Source organism: Lupinus angustifolius, chromosome LG08 (assembly GCF_001865875.1).
Source record: "Lupinus angustifolius cultivar Tanjil chromosome LG08, LupAngTanjil_v1.0, whole genome shotgun sequence".
Lineage (NCBI taxonomy): Eukaryota > Viridiplantae > Streptophyta > Magnoliopsida > Fabales > Fabaceae > Lupinus > Lupinus angustifolius.
Window position 1 is genome coordinate 22033345 of NC_032016.1, and position 15057 is coordinate 22048401.

At 31.3% G+C, this 15057-nt stretch overlaps 1 protein-coding gene across 3 annotated transcripts; it reads right to left on the minus strand.

Annotated features, from left to right (window-relative positions):
* LOC109355187 (jasmonic acid-amido synthetase JAR1-like) lies at positions 6429–11703 on the minus strand. Of its 3 annotated transcripts, XM_019598182.1 has the most exons (6): positions 11623–11661; positions 11426–11442; positions 11108–11395; positions 10301–10402; positions 9035–9855; positions 6429–7113 (listed from the first exon to the last, which is right to left on the minus strand). In XM_019598182.1, the coding sequence occupies exons 1-6, from the start codon at positions 11644–11646 to the stop codon at positions 6557–6559; spliced, it is 1809 nt and encodes a 602-aa protein (XP_019453727.1). In that variant the 5' UTR covers positions 11647–11661; the 3' UTR covers positions 6429–6556. The 3 variants fall into 3 exon arrangements, with proteins under 3 accessions (XP_019453727.1, XP_019453726.1, XP_019453725.1); XM_019598181.1 differs by having other exon boundaries at positions 11108–11451; positions 11490–11703; XM_019598180.1 differs by having other exon boundaries at positions 11108–11442.

Consider the following 15057-nt stretch of genomic DNA (forward strand, 5'->3'; position numbering starts at 1 on the left):
ACACCCCTCGAGTAAAATAAGAAAATGTGAATGTATCTATCTTTACCGACTTTACGTTATTTAATAGTCCCACCCAACAAAGTAATATTGAGGACATTTCCAATGATATATTGAGTATAAGCAAATGCATTCTCATACATCTATGATAAAAAAAATAAGTTTGGGATAGAAAAATTGTAACATTTGAAGTTAAGTGCTTACACTTCATATTTGGACTGTTGGGGCGATTTAATTAATATTATTAAATGAATATAATGATATCAACCTTTCATCATACTCAATGATCTAGATTCTTGCCCTTAAAGCAAAATTTAAAAAAGGGCTATAGTTTGGTGTTCTTGTATATTCACTGAATCAGAAAACATACCCCATTATATTGATATGGACTTTAGATGCCATCATTGTTTTTCTTAATCCAGGGCTCAAGGCAAATAATTCTACTGTAAAAAAAATATTGAATTGTGCAAACTTCAACATTCCAGAGCAGAAGTTCTCAGCACAAAAGAAACATGATAGATTCAAGTATCGCATGCTAGGATCTGATCAAAACTGACATGTGCTACAAACTTCCAGCTTGAAATTAGATTTTCCATGGGATATAGGTAATATAGGTATCCTACCAAATGAGGCCAAGTAAATGAAAATTAAAAGAAAGCATTATAAGGAAAGTATTCATTCACACATATTCAAGGTATTGGAATGAGAGAGCACCCACACCAGTGCAACATTACTTGCTTCTTAACTCTCAAGGACTGTGCTTGCCACAGTTGTGCTGATGTGGGGTAAGGTTCATTCATGAAATTTTGGAAATAGCAAGTAAAATGTTATTTAGATTGCCTAAATTATTGAAATATGTAACAATATATATAAAATATGCTATGAGATCCATTTAAACAACAAATGTAGGTTGCACAAAAATGTGAGTCCTATAATATTTGTTGTTTCAGAGTAAAACAAACTATTATGTTTGCTTGTTACTTAAGAAAATTAAGAAGGTATTGAATTCTTTTTTAAGTTTATATTTGCCCCTTAATGTATTTTATTGAATAAAAATAAACTCCCCAAATGAAAACTTGTATGATGGTTCACTCAATACAATCAGATCATGGATGAAAAATCAATTAAAAAACTAGGATCAATAAAATCAACAACAACGACATTCATAATTTACAATGAAGGAAAACTCCCCGTAGGGATAAGCAATACTACAGGATAATTGTTCAAACAATACTACTTTACAATTGTTCAAAATCTTCCACTTTTTTCCTTTTACTTTGAATGTAAAACAAAAGCCAACAAGAACAAATCAAACAATGACATTTCACTAATATAACATGATGGTTGATGGATTTACAGTACAGTAAGAAAACAGGTATGTAGAAATATGACAATAAATAAATTTAAACCAGAGATACAAACACGATGGCACATGGGATCAACACATTGCTGTAAATTCTGATAAAGGGATACAATCATACAAACAGAGAAGCCACAAATACTGAAACATACATTTAAACATTTTTAAATAGCATTTACAGCATCAAATCAATAATGAAAAAAAATCAATTTTTATGGCACCCAGTTAAGAAAAAGGATGTGGGTGGATACCTGGTTCAGACAAAAACAATATTAGTGGATGTTTTGAGGATTCAAACGACGCTTATGATCTTGAAGATGATGAAGCATAGGAAAGCGAGAAATATGAAGAGGAAAAGGTAATCGACGAAGACGAAGAATGTGGAAGACCCATGATTCCTCTTCATTTTGGCAGCGGAATCGTCGATATCTTCCAGCTTCGCCATTCCTGAGATTTGCAGCAACTAAGTCATGAGAATTGTGCAAGATCCTCGTATCAATCGCACGTTGCCATTTCTATTGGGCTTACGGCCCATCATATTATTGGGCCTCTTCTGTTGTAAATAAAGTACTTAACCCCGGGGCAATGAAATTATTATTATAAGAGTAAATTACATTAACACCCCCTGAGTTTTAGTGAAATTATACAAACCATTCAAACTTTTTTAAAACCTACACAAACCCCATAATTATATATATACATTATATTGACTACCATGTAAGATAGATAAGTGTAATTTCTTAAATAAAAAATGGTGACAGGTGTAATTAAGTTAAACAAAATACGATATATTGTGAAGAAAATTCCAAATAGTATAAGAGTCGATGTTTATTCTTTATTTTGGATAGTTACAATATAATACGAGAGTAATTTAAACATCTCCTTATACTTATTGATGTAGTTTGTAACGAATAAAAAATAATGAATATACATCAAGTTTATACTATTTGGACTTGTCTCCACAATATAACATATTTCTTTGACTTAATTATATCTGTCACTATTTTTGTTTAAGAAATTACACTTATATCTCTTACAAGGGTAGTCAGTGTAATATATATGTATAAATAAGGAGGGTATGTGTAGGTTTTAAAAAGGTCTGGGTGGTTTGTGTAATTTCACTAAACTCAGGGGGTGTCACTGTAATTCACTCTATATTATAAATTGTTTTGGTTTTATCACAAAAAATAGATTATTTAAAATTAATTAAAGCATACTTAAATAAATTAAAATTTCGATCCGCTCTAAAAAAATGTACTTTTACTAGTAGATATTAAATAAAAAATTATAATAAAAAGGTAAAATCATTACCCAATAGAATGAATTGAAATTTCTATTTGATGTTGCGCTCCCACACTAACTATTAAACAACCAGATCCAAACAAGAAGGAATTTGCAAAAGATTTTTGCTAAATAAATAGCTAAAATAGGAGGGTCAAAAAATTAAATATCTCTACATACAACGTAGATATTAATTCTAGATTGAATATGATTTTGGTTCCATCAAATGTATAGATTTTGATTTTAGTCCATAAGTTTGTTTTTGTTTTTGTTTTTGTCCTTATATTTTTCAAGGTTTTATATTTGGTTTCATTCTTAGTTTTTAATGAAAAATGTCAGTGTGACTAAGAAATGTCACGTCAATAGTATAAAAAAACATGCTTATGTGAAACACATAAACCTAAATAGATCATAACCACGTCAATATTATTCATCTAAAATATTAACCAATAAATAAAAGAAATCAGAGAGGATGCAGATTGATATATATTGTACCGGTAAAAAAAACGTGCGGGAAATCAAGAATCTTTTTACAGGGACCGGTTCAGAGGAAAAACCAAAACTCATACTAGTTGCTAGTGAATAGTGATCATTATTGTCTAGAATATTACTCCGTTTCAAGACTACAATGGAAAAGCAAAAATACGATTCAGACTAAAATTAGTGTAAAAAATAAAATAAAGTGATATTTGTATCCTTTTATTTAGGATGAGAAGACAATTTTACCTTTAAAACTGAAAACAAAAACAACATTTTCCTGGTCCCATGGAACTACCACTAAATGCATATATAGTCATGTTCCTAGGGTTGGACCACTTTGTCAGATACCCACGTTTTATCTTCTTTAGAAAGTTTAAGTAGCAGCCTACAAGCCTTGAACGAATTACTTTCATTCATGATATCTCCCTGGAATTATCTTAAGATAATGAATATGAAAGAATTGTCATAATCTGCGGCCATATCTCAGTACTTTTCATAATTTGTCTGGACAAATCGCAGTGGAACTTTCGCTTTCACTTATTTATGATTTGGGGGAGATGAATGAGGAGTTGTCAAGTTGAAAATCAAGTACTTGGTTGATACTTAAAGAGCTAGCTTTTCAAAATATATTGCCTCCAAAAAATCCAAAATACTTGCACATGGAGAGAGGGAAAAAGGTGACTGACATGAAAAAATGACAAACAAAACAAAAAGAATGATAAAAATGGGACACAGATCACCTGTCCCATTCCTGTCCCATTTCCTGTCCCGTTCCAATAAAAAGTTGACACTTCATTAAAAAAGGAATTTTAAAAACTTAAAGTAACATTTATGCATTACTTGGAAAAATGAGGCATGTGAAGAATATCTTCATGCAAAAACAACATTAGCTAGCAATTATGATGTCACAAAGTTTGAGTGAGAATAAGAGAAAAATTCAATGGAGATTAAAAGTATAGGCATTATTACCATAGGCCAAAAATATAGCAGTTCATCCACTTGCATGTTGGAAATTGGCGAAAAGGAGGCTGTAAGAATTTTTCTGCGTTGAATTTTTTGATGCAATTATGTGATCAACAATACAAAAGGTGAGGTTGAAGTTGGAACTGATGGTCAATGATACAAATAGAAGTATGTGATTTAGAGAGAAACATTCTGAATACAATCTCCAAACAAAACTGTAGAGATAAAATTATAAAATAGGTACATTTTGATACATTAAAGGGTATGGACATAGAATATCATTGTGTTGAATTTTAAACCAAAACATAATAAGAGGGGCAAAAGAATGTTTGAGCTCTCATAACCCAACTATACAAAATTATTTATTGGAGACAATAAACCAGAAGTTGTGATTTATTTCCCGAATTGATTTGTATTAATGAACTTTATCTGAAGATTTGAAATATCTCTCTATGTACAGCAGTAGATATAGCTGAGGCAAGCAAATGCTTGAACTTCAAAATTAATCTTACAGTTATTATAAGTGGGGAAATGCTTCATGATTTTGAAAAAAATGAAAAATAGGGAGCGAAACTAATGAGAGGGGCTCAATTAATTGATTGTTTAAGAAAAATGATTAACCACAAGAAAACATGTCTCACATATTTTAATAATTAATTTTCAACTGATATATGTAAAACATGTATCACATATAGGGGTGAGCATGACCTCTACCAACCCATAGATCCGTTTTAATCGATGATTTGAGGATGAGTCTGACCCGTCCGAATAAATAAATAAATAAGGACATACCCGATTAAAAAGGACAGACTCGATGTTAAAAAATATGGGTTCAGGTCTATGTCCAGGCCAGCCGACCCATCTCTTCTAGTTATATATCAAAAATAGTTGAATAAGTACAAATCAATATCTATCATATTCATCCCATATAACTCAAATACTTACAATATCACACAATATATCGACACCCATTATCATATGATCCTTTTTCCTTACCATTTTTTCATTGTTTAATTCTTGTGGATAGTTAAGGATTGCTATGACGAGAGTGAAGGACACTGTGATGCTTAAGAAAATCAGTTAATTTTTAGTTTTTGTGTACTTTGTATGAATTCCAATTTAAGTTTCATTTTTCACTTAATAGCTAGTTATTATATTCATTTTTGTGTGAACTTTTGAGTATTAATATGTTTTTGTCATTTCAGTTCTCATGTGTTTTTTATCATTTACAAGAACACTTCAGTTTAGGTTACACTTAATAGATTAAATTGTTCTGAAATTTTCGATATCTTCTATAATTTTCAGTCACATGATTGTAATAGTTTTTAGTTTGAAGAATGTAATTTACGGTTTGCAGATTATATACTGATATATGTGGATGTAAGTTTTAGTTGAATTTATATGCAGATTTGATAATTTTGATTGTGCTTAAAGATTTGATAAAAAATATATGTTTATCATTTTATACTTTTTCAACCTGAATCCGTCCATATCTTCACCCGCCTTATTTGGACCCGTCTCTTACACTTCTCATCCTAATTAGTGATGAGTTCAAATTCAAAATTTGATTCAACGAATATTTAGGACTCTGTCACATGGTTCTTTTTATTAAATATGTTATAATTATGTGGTGATAGAATTCAGTTTTAGCGACAGAATTTTATGGAATGAAACATCATCTCTTATCTTTTCTCTCCTTTCTTTCATGTCCCCCATTATTTTATCCATTCTTTCTACTTTTCCCTTAGTTTGGTTGAATTTTTTTTATTTAAGTTAAAACTTTAATATTTAAATAATTTTTTAACCAATCGTAACAAGTGGTAGATTAAGTAATAAAGATCAACTATCCTCATGTTATTTTTTGTCCCTAATAGTGTTTTCACCTAAGTGGTACTCAATTAAAAAGAAAAATTATGGAAACATAAACTAATATTTTTATATTACTTATTGAAATTTAATTAGGTAGGAATATAAAGACATACTTTTTTTGGAACATGAGATTTTTGTTAGAAAATGAACTATCACATTTTTTTGGAGAAGACTTGCTTCCCTCTTCCTTACCCTCATGTTAAATGAAAAGAAAAATGATAGAAAATGAGATGCATTTTTCCAAATGATTTAAGAAGCTTGACAAATAACAAGCAAAAACACATTATAGCTGGCTCTTAGGATTGAAATTAGGACCGTGAGTTATTTGCACAATTTTCTAATGTACGAATTGAAATTTTCAATGTTATAAAAAAATCCATAAAAGGTACGCGTCAAATTTGAGTCTAGAATAATAAATAATGTTGACTAAATTAGCTATAGTGGACATTAGTTCTGATTAAAGGAAAGCACGTTAGAATAATACAGTAATCAGTACTACCACAGTGTTGCACAGTTTTCAGCAACAAATAAAAAAATTGCTACAAATATATTAAAAGAAAACAACACAAAATTTTGAAACTCTGAAAGAAAATCATTAATGCTTATTCATATGTTTGATGGTTGATTTGAAGTGTAAGCTGTGCTGAGAAACTTTTTAATGATGCATGTGTTAAGAATTCTGAGTATGTCATGATTATTAGTGCACCTAGGGGTCTTGAATTGGCTCAATGCAGCTCCATTTGCAATGAAGTTATCCAAAATCTTCTTGAAGGTTCCTTTCTCCACAATGCAAAGTTCAAGGGCCCCTATAGAATTAGTTTTCCTAGACACCACATAACCATGGTCAGCAAAAGAAATATCCATTTCACTGCAACAAGCATGGAGTACCTTATCCTCTACCTCTCCTTTTATCTCCCAATAAATTACATAGTGTCCTGGTTGGGCTGAGATATCTGCATAGCTTGTGAAATCAACTAACTCAGCTTTGGCTTTTCTCAGAAGCTTTGACCCTTTCTCTACCACTAGTTGAAGGTCCCTCTCTGTGTTCTTGTCTATATTTACTGTCAGGATTAGCTTTCTTCTGCATACAAAGTTCAACTTTGGGGTCCCATTGTGAAAACCAGTCACTTCCACCACATCTCCTAACCTGTACCTGTACAGTCCTGAAAGTAAAATAATAATATATGTTCAAGAAGAAAGAATTCCAATTACCCCAAGTAGGGATGGTATATACTTAACAACAATGGATGGATTGAAGTAGTTTAGATTTTATAAAAAAATATTAAGAGTTAAAACAAATACTTCCTAGCATCTAAAATATCAATAATATAAATAAGAAGAGTAAAATATTATTTTGTTCTTAAAAGATTTGGGAACCACCAACTTAGTTCCTCAAATATATTTTCATTCAACTAAATCTCTTGGTACAAACATAACATATATGTGGAATGTCATCTGGGTGCATCTTCAATGTCATGTTGGCCCATTTGACTTTTTAGATAAGTTGGTGGCCAACTAAAATTGAGATGAATACTAAAATTTATATTTTGAATTTGATTTCTAGGGTTAGAAATTTTGAAATCACAATTAGGGAGCAGGCCATGTGTTTCATTATAGAAAAACTAGAATGACAGGTACATGACAACATTAATGAAAGTATGGAAAAGCCAACAAATCATATGACTTGACAATAGATGAAACGTGGGTTGTCTGTGTGGTCAAGTACTAGACACATAACTAAACCAAGTTATGAACTAGCAGCATCAGAAAGAAGCTAAGTTATTATCACTTAGAAATTACACACATGATTAGTATACATTTCAGGAAAGGCAGAGATGGCAAGGAAACCACCAATCACCATCTTCATTGATAGACAAAAAAAAAAAATACCTCATAGTTAGAGATAACTATATTTATGTTTTTTGGTGTTATCATTTATGACTAATTTTATTAAGATTAAATTACACTAACACCTTCTGGGTTTTAGTGAAATTACACAAACCACCCTTCACTTTTCTATACCTACACAAACCTTTCCTGATTTTTATACCACTGCATAAGAAATAAGTGTATTTTCTCCACAATACATCATGTTTTGTTTAACTTAATTGCAATAATCACATTTTTTTTGTTTAAAAGATAATACTTATTTCTCATGCAAGAGTGGTCGGTGTAATGAAAGTATACAACTTAGGGAAGGTTTGTGTAGGTGTAAAAAAGTGAGGGATAGTTTGTGTAATTTCACTAAAAATCAGAGGATGTACTGTAATTTACTCTTTTATTAATTAAAATTAAAATTTTAATGTATTGTCAAAAGTTTATTGGTTGTCTCTACATTCACACGTCTTTACACAAATATTTCTATAATATAATGTTTCAATGACTACAATCTTGACGTTTACTTGGCACAATTTCTAAGACACAACTGGAGATTGAAGTTCGGTTTCATAAGATACGAGAATTATTCTGAAGGCATCATTTTGAAAGGACACAAATTTCAACAAGGAGCAGTATGAGGAGGAAAAAGAAAAGGCTGAATGGAAAATAGTTCAAAATAAGACCGGGCTTGGCTTCATAATACTGTAGTTACTCGTGTATCAAGTCATTTTAAAACATGGATCATGTCTGTGACTTATTTCACTTCAATGACGACATAGATCCTTTCAAGATTATACCAATGGGAGTTAAAGAATTTCTTTTGGTTTTTTAAAATGAAGAGAAGACACTGTATCTCGATAAATGCAAGGAAATTCTGTCTACAAAATTCGCTCAGATTAATGACTGGGATCCTGGTCTTTTCGCAACAAAGCATTTAGCATGGCTTAGAATCCTTGTTGAACCAATGTTCTACACTAGCTAGGCGCTATTTTATGTGAGCAAAACATGCCAAATTTAGCTGGCCTAATTGATCATGAATAGTTTACAGGTTGGGTTGCTAAAAGAAATTGCTTTTGGTCTTTATTACTTAAAAGGAAAAGGTCAAAACATGCAGCTAATTCAAGTATATAAATATAAATCATAAAACTAAGCAAAATTATGTTAAAGAAAATAAGCATTTATACCAAGAAAAGAAACATTAATTACCCGTGAAAGTGGTGAGGACTAATTCGTAATCTTGTCCAACTTTAATCTGGGACAGTGGAATTGGCTTTTCTTCCATGAAATCATCAGCATCTGAAGTGCAACCTTGTTGATGTCTATAAAGTGGTATAAACTCAAAGTAAGAAAAGGTAGGTACCACAGTAAATGTAACCTTCTCTGGAGGTAAACTAGGATCCACATTTAACCCTATCCAACTCTCAGTTGAACCATATCCAGCACTAATCAAAGGCAACCCATTTGCATAATGCCTAACTTTTTCCAAGTAAGGTTGCATTGAACCTGTCATTATTGAATACAAGTACTTAGCATTTGGCCAAAGCTTTGGAATCAAACCAAACCAATCCACCACTTCTAACTCGTAACAAGCAACTTCTAACTTTGAAGCTAAATGTGAATTTGGAGATATTATATTCAAAACAGCATTTCTCATTTTGGGTGATTTGATTCTTGAACTAAGGGTGCCATTTCTAATGTCACTACATATTTCTCTCCAAACTTCTTCAAAACTGTGAAATGCTTGCACCATGCTGTAGACAAAAGCTGAGGTTATAAACTCTACTTGTTCAGAGAAGAAGAGGCCTAGAAGTAGGTGGCAGTATGTGGTTTGTTTATAGTCTCCACCAGAAATCACTTCATCAGGGCTGCAAGTAAATGTCTTTGTTTTCTCTTGTTTGATTTTGAACTCTTCACTTGTATAGTAGTGTGTTGTGGCTGTTCCTACTGTTAAACCTCCTTTTGTTTTGAACCTATTACTGCCGTATATGAATTCAAGAATTCTACCTCCTTCCCTTATGGGATATACCCTGTGAATTAACAGTGAAAGTTATGATGAAAACCACCATACAAAAAAAATAATCATATCTATAGTACATGTTTGATTTAGCTAAAATTTTATTGAAACATAATCACTTTCTCTCTTGCTAAAGTTTTAATTATAAACCTTTCTGAATACAAAAAAAATTATAGCAAAAAGAAGTTTATTGGAAGATAAAGATGGATTGAGAACAATTTTCTCAACTGGAATAAAACCACAAGGAAAAATAATTCAACAGCTCCAACAACATGAAATTTGAAACACTTATACTAGAAACAAACCAAAAAATATATATTATAGTATATCTAGCAGACTAGCACCCCTTTTTTCCTTTTCAACATCCTACCAATAAAATATCTAACAGTAACTACTGACTAGTCAACCATTAATATCATATAGAAATTTAAAACCATACAAGATATTGAGAGGTTCACCTTGATATATAGGCCGCGGATAAAGTGAAAATTTGAAGCGTGGTTTGTGCACTATGCCGGGTAAAGGGTAAAAACTTCTGCCTTCCGTCTGTGGTTCCAGAACTGCAAAATCACCACCATAATAGCATAAAAGAAAAATAGTATATAAGAAAGTGGCAGGAGATCCTTCCATAACACAAGGGCAAAAGAAACTTTATACTAAAATAAAAAACAAAATGAGAAATAAATCCATAGCACATATTTCAATGAAACAATCAACTTGCATGAAAAGACTGTAATAGTTAATTACCTTTACATTGCTATTATTAGTTAATTTGTACTTGCACATAGCTATAGACCTTGTGGAGAGTGGAGACTTACATGAACAACCATGGATTAAGCATACACACATATATATATATATAATCAAGAATAAAGTTGAGAGCCTTATATGGTCTGTGTTTAATGTTTTACTTCTTTTTTTTATTATGGTGATAGAGTATTTACATTACCATGTATTGAGTACTTACAATTATAAGATGCTCCCCTAACAAAAAGAACAGACAATAAGGCACTAAGAAACCACCACAAGGAGATCTTCAAGATTCCAACTTGAGATCGCAAAACTCTCAAGCCATATAAGGCTCTTTGCATGACTACCTAGGCTACAGCCCGTAGACTAATATTCTACATACTGATTCCTATAAATGTTAGCATGACAGTAAAAAGAAAACTCAGCACTGTAGTATAATGAATCTCAAACTATGTATTCCCTAAAGGTCAAAAAAGCTAAAGAGAAATAATAACACATATAAAGGTGATACGTACCTTAAGGAAAGAGTGGTTATGGGTTGTTGAGTGAGTAAAGGACTCGTGTCCCCATCAGCGATCCTTTGGATAAATGGCTCAAAATCTGCATGTGTGGAAAGGGGAACCACAGAAGTGAAAAGGGATTCCAATGCACATGCATCCATCTCTTGGATATTGTAGTCCCCTAACCATTTCTTGAGATATTCCACCCCAAAGTTTTGCTTCAAAATCTGGCTTAGCATCTGAGTTTGAACAGAACCAGCATTCTTGGATACATCTTCAAACCAGTTAATGATATCATTTCCACTATGGTCATTTCCATTGCTGCTGCTACTATTGTTAGGGCTGAGAATCTGTTCCATTAAACACGGCTAGTGCTGCAGCATACGGAAGTGCTTTAGTTAGAGAAATACCCAGAGAAGAAACAAAAGGAACTCCACTAATTGATGAGAAGATATATCCCATTATTATTGTTCTAGAGTTGAGCTTTATATATGTCCCGTTGTATTCAAAAGGCTCAACTCTCAACAAACCTGATATTGATGCAGTAGATTCATGGATGAATGGTACAAATACAATAGATATAGACCACAAGAAATGAAGTTATCATTTATAAGTGGAGAGAGAGAAAGAGAAAAAAAAAAAAGATTTTTCCATAATGTGAGGACGAAAATTTATGGGGACTACAGTACTTAAGGCCAGGGACCAGAAACAGCTTATCACTCTTTCCCTCCAATAAATTGTGAGCCAGCCACCTTTTGAAAATGGACCAGCAAGCTCTCAAACTAGCTAGATTTTTTAGACTATTAATATTTTATTATGGATCAATTATTATTCATGTTTATTATTACATAATAAATACTTTTTTTGTCCATAACCCATATGTTTTCATTATTCATGTTGAAATTATTGACAGTAATATAAGGAGGTTAGTTCTGTCAATGTTTTACTGCTCCAAGTGATCAACCACTTTGGTCATGCCTCAATGTTTTAATGGAAGACTTGCATTAGTCTTATCAACTATTATGTATTATTGGATGGAGATAGGGATGGCAACTGGGCCTCCCCATCCACAATTTTGTTTTTGGGAGAATTTTTCTCTCAATCCTCATTTTCTAAGTCCCACATGTTCCACATTTTTTTTCAAATTAGAAAAAAATAAGTATAACCTAATAAAATATAGAAACTAATATGTTTTAAACATTAGGTTAAAAACTAATTAGTAAACTCAATCCAACTCAAACTTTCAAGTTGAAATTAGAAGAATGCAACTCAACTAACATATTCAAAGTAAAACAACAACAAAACATCAAGACTAATATAACAAGCTAAATTATTCTAATTAAATTAATAATATAATAATGGAAAAATAATCTTACCTATTTAATATATATTTTTATACATAATAAATTTCTAATGATGTATTCAGGAGATAAGGACCTTGCTTAGCGAAAACATAATCCCCACCTCGTCCCCAAATTATCTTTTTGGATATTTTCTTCTTATCCCCATCTCGGCAAAGGAATCCCCACCCACTGATCCCAAACAAAATAGTCCCAACATTCCTACATTGACCAAGTGTTATATGTAAAACTAAAATGTTGTAATTTCTCTTATAATAAATTAAATCATATCTTTATCTCACTTAATTACTTTTCATTTTTTTATATGTGAAGATTTATAAATTATACATGTCAGTTGTAAAATAACATTTTTGATATAGTTATGAGTATGTGGCCCAAACTCCGCCCAGATCACCATGGCTAAATAGTGTTGGTGTAAACAAGACATAACTTGGTTGATATGACCCTTATAAAGCCTTTGTCTAGCTACAAGTGACCAGCTTGACATCTCTTAAGATGACTGTCCTCACTTAACCAAAGGTGTTTGGGAAAATATAATCGATTTTGCCTCTTTTGGTCGAAGCAATGCTCAGAGTCTCAGACAAATAATAATTGGGTAGTAAATATATAGATTAAGAGAATATGGAGAAGAATAACTTCACCATAAGTTTTAACGTGGAAATTTAAACCACATCCACTTGATAGGTAAATAACCATATATATGACTTAGTTTACAAGAAATATCAACTACAAAAAAGTAAGATCATAATGGATATTATAAGGATAATAATGTCTCTCAATTATCTCACTATGACAACATATTTTTACATGTCTCACACTCTCACTAGTATAATATCTTTCTAGTATGTTATTAAGATTTCTCATATCACATTTTGATGGAAATGTGCCTTCTTCACTCTCTAATTAAGGTGTTCTAGTGTTTGGTTCATTTTGCTTTCACCTAGAGAGTTGTATTTATAGACTTTGGACAAGAGGCACTCACTTACTCTCCCCTCAAAGTAACTTGTTCTGCACTCCAAGTTGTGATTTGGGTTTGCATTCAAAGTAATTTCGAATCATATCTCTCCCCATTGAAATAAGGAATTTTCAAGTTATATCTCTTCTCATCAGTTCAGGAAAGAAAAAGCTAAAGAGAATAATATTATTTCCCTGTCCCATTATGAATAGTCAAAAGTCAAATAGTAAGGAGGATAGGAGTCACCTTATAATAAGTACTAATGAAAAGTTTAAAATGATGTATTTTATTCATAGTGGTAGACACACAAGTGACATTAAAGAAATAATTAAAAGAAGTGAGAAATAAGATAAAATGAAACTATAATTTTGATTTTCTACAAACTGTGGAGAATGTATGCATCTATACATTACTGCATAAGAGACGGAGAGTACATTGTGTACATACAAGCAATAAGAAATTCGTCATGAGCCTATTGGGCTAGACAGTAAATAAACTAATAAATTATTCTAGTATATATTAATACTCCCCTTAAGTTGGAGCATACAATTTATATGTTCCCAACTTGTCACAAATAAACTTAATAAATTTGAGAATCTCTAAGGACCTAGTAATAATATAATTCCTAGCTGGTCCTTTGGGTAATCTCAGGGGGTGTCACTGTAATTCACTCTATATTATAAATTGTTTTGGTTTTATCACAAAAAATAGATTATTTAAAATTAATTAAAGCATACTTAAATAAATTAAAATTTCGATCCGCTCTAAAAAAATGTACTTTTACTAGTAGATATTAAATAAAAAATTATAATAAAAAGGTAAAATCATTACCCAATAGAATGAATTGAAATTTCTATTTGATGTTGCGCTCCCACACTAACTATTAAACAACCAGATCCAAACAAGAAGGAATTTGCAAAAGATTTTTGCTAAATAAATAGCTAAAATAGGAGGGTCAAAAAATTAAATATCTCTACATACAACGTAGATATTAATTCTAGATTGAATATGATTTTGGTTCCATCAAATGTATAGATTTTGATTTTAGTCCATAAGTTTGTTTTTGTTTTTGTTTTTGTCCTTATATTTTTCAAGGTTTTATATTTGGTTTCATTCTTAGTTTTTAATGAAAAATGTCAGTGTGACTAAGAAATGTCACGTCAATAGTATAAAAAAACATGCTTATGTGAAACACATAAACCTAAATAGATCATAACCACGTCAATATTATTCATCTAAAATATTAACCAATAAATAAAAGAAATCAGAGAGGATGCAGATTGATATATATTGTACCGGTAAAAAAAACGTGCGGGAAATCAAGAATCTTTTTACAGGGACCGGTTCAGAGGAAAAACCAAAACTCATACTAGTTGCTAGTGAATAGTGATCATTATTGTCTAGAATATTACTCCGTTTCAAGACTACAATGGAAAAGCAAAAATACGATTCAGACTAAAATTAGTGTAAAAAATAAAATAAAGTGATATTTGTATCCTTTTATTTAGGATGAGAAGACAATTTTACCTTTAAAACTGAAAACAAAAACAACATTTTCCTGGTCCCATGGAACTACCACTAAATGCATATATAGTCATGTTCCTAGGGTTGGACCACTTTGTCAGATACCCACGTTTTATCTTCTTTAG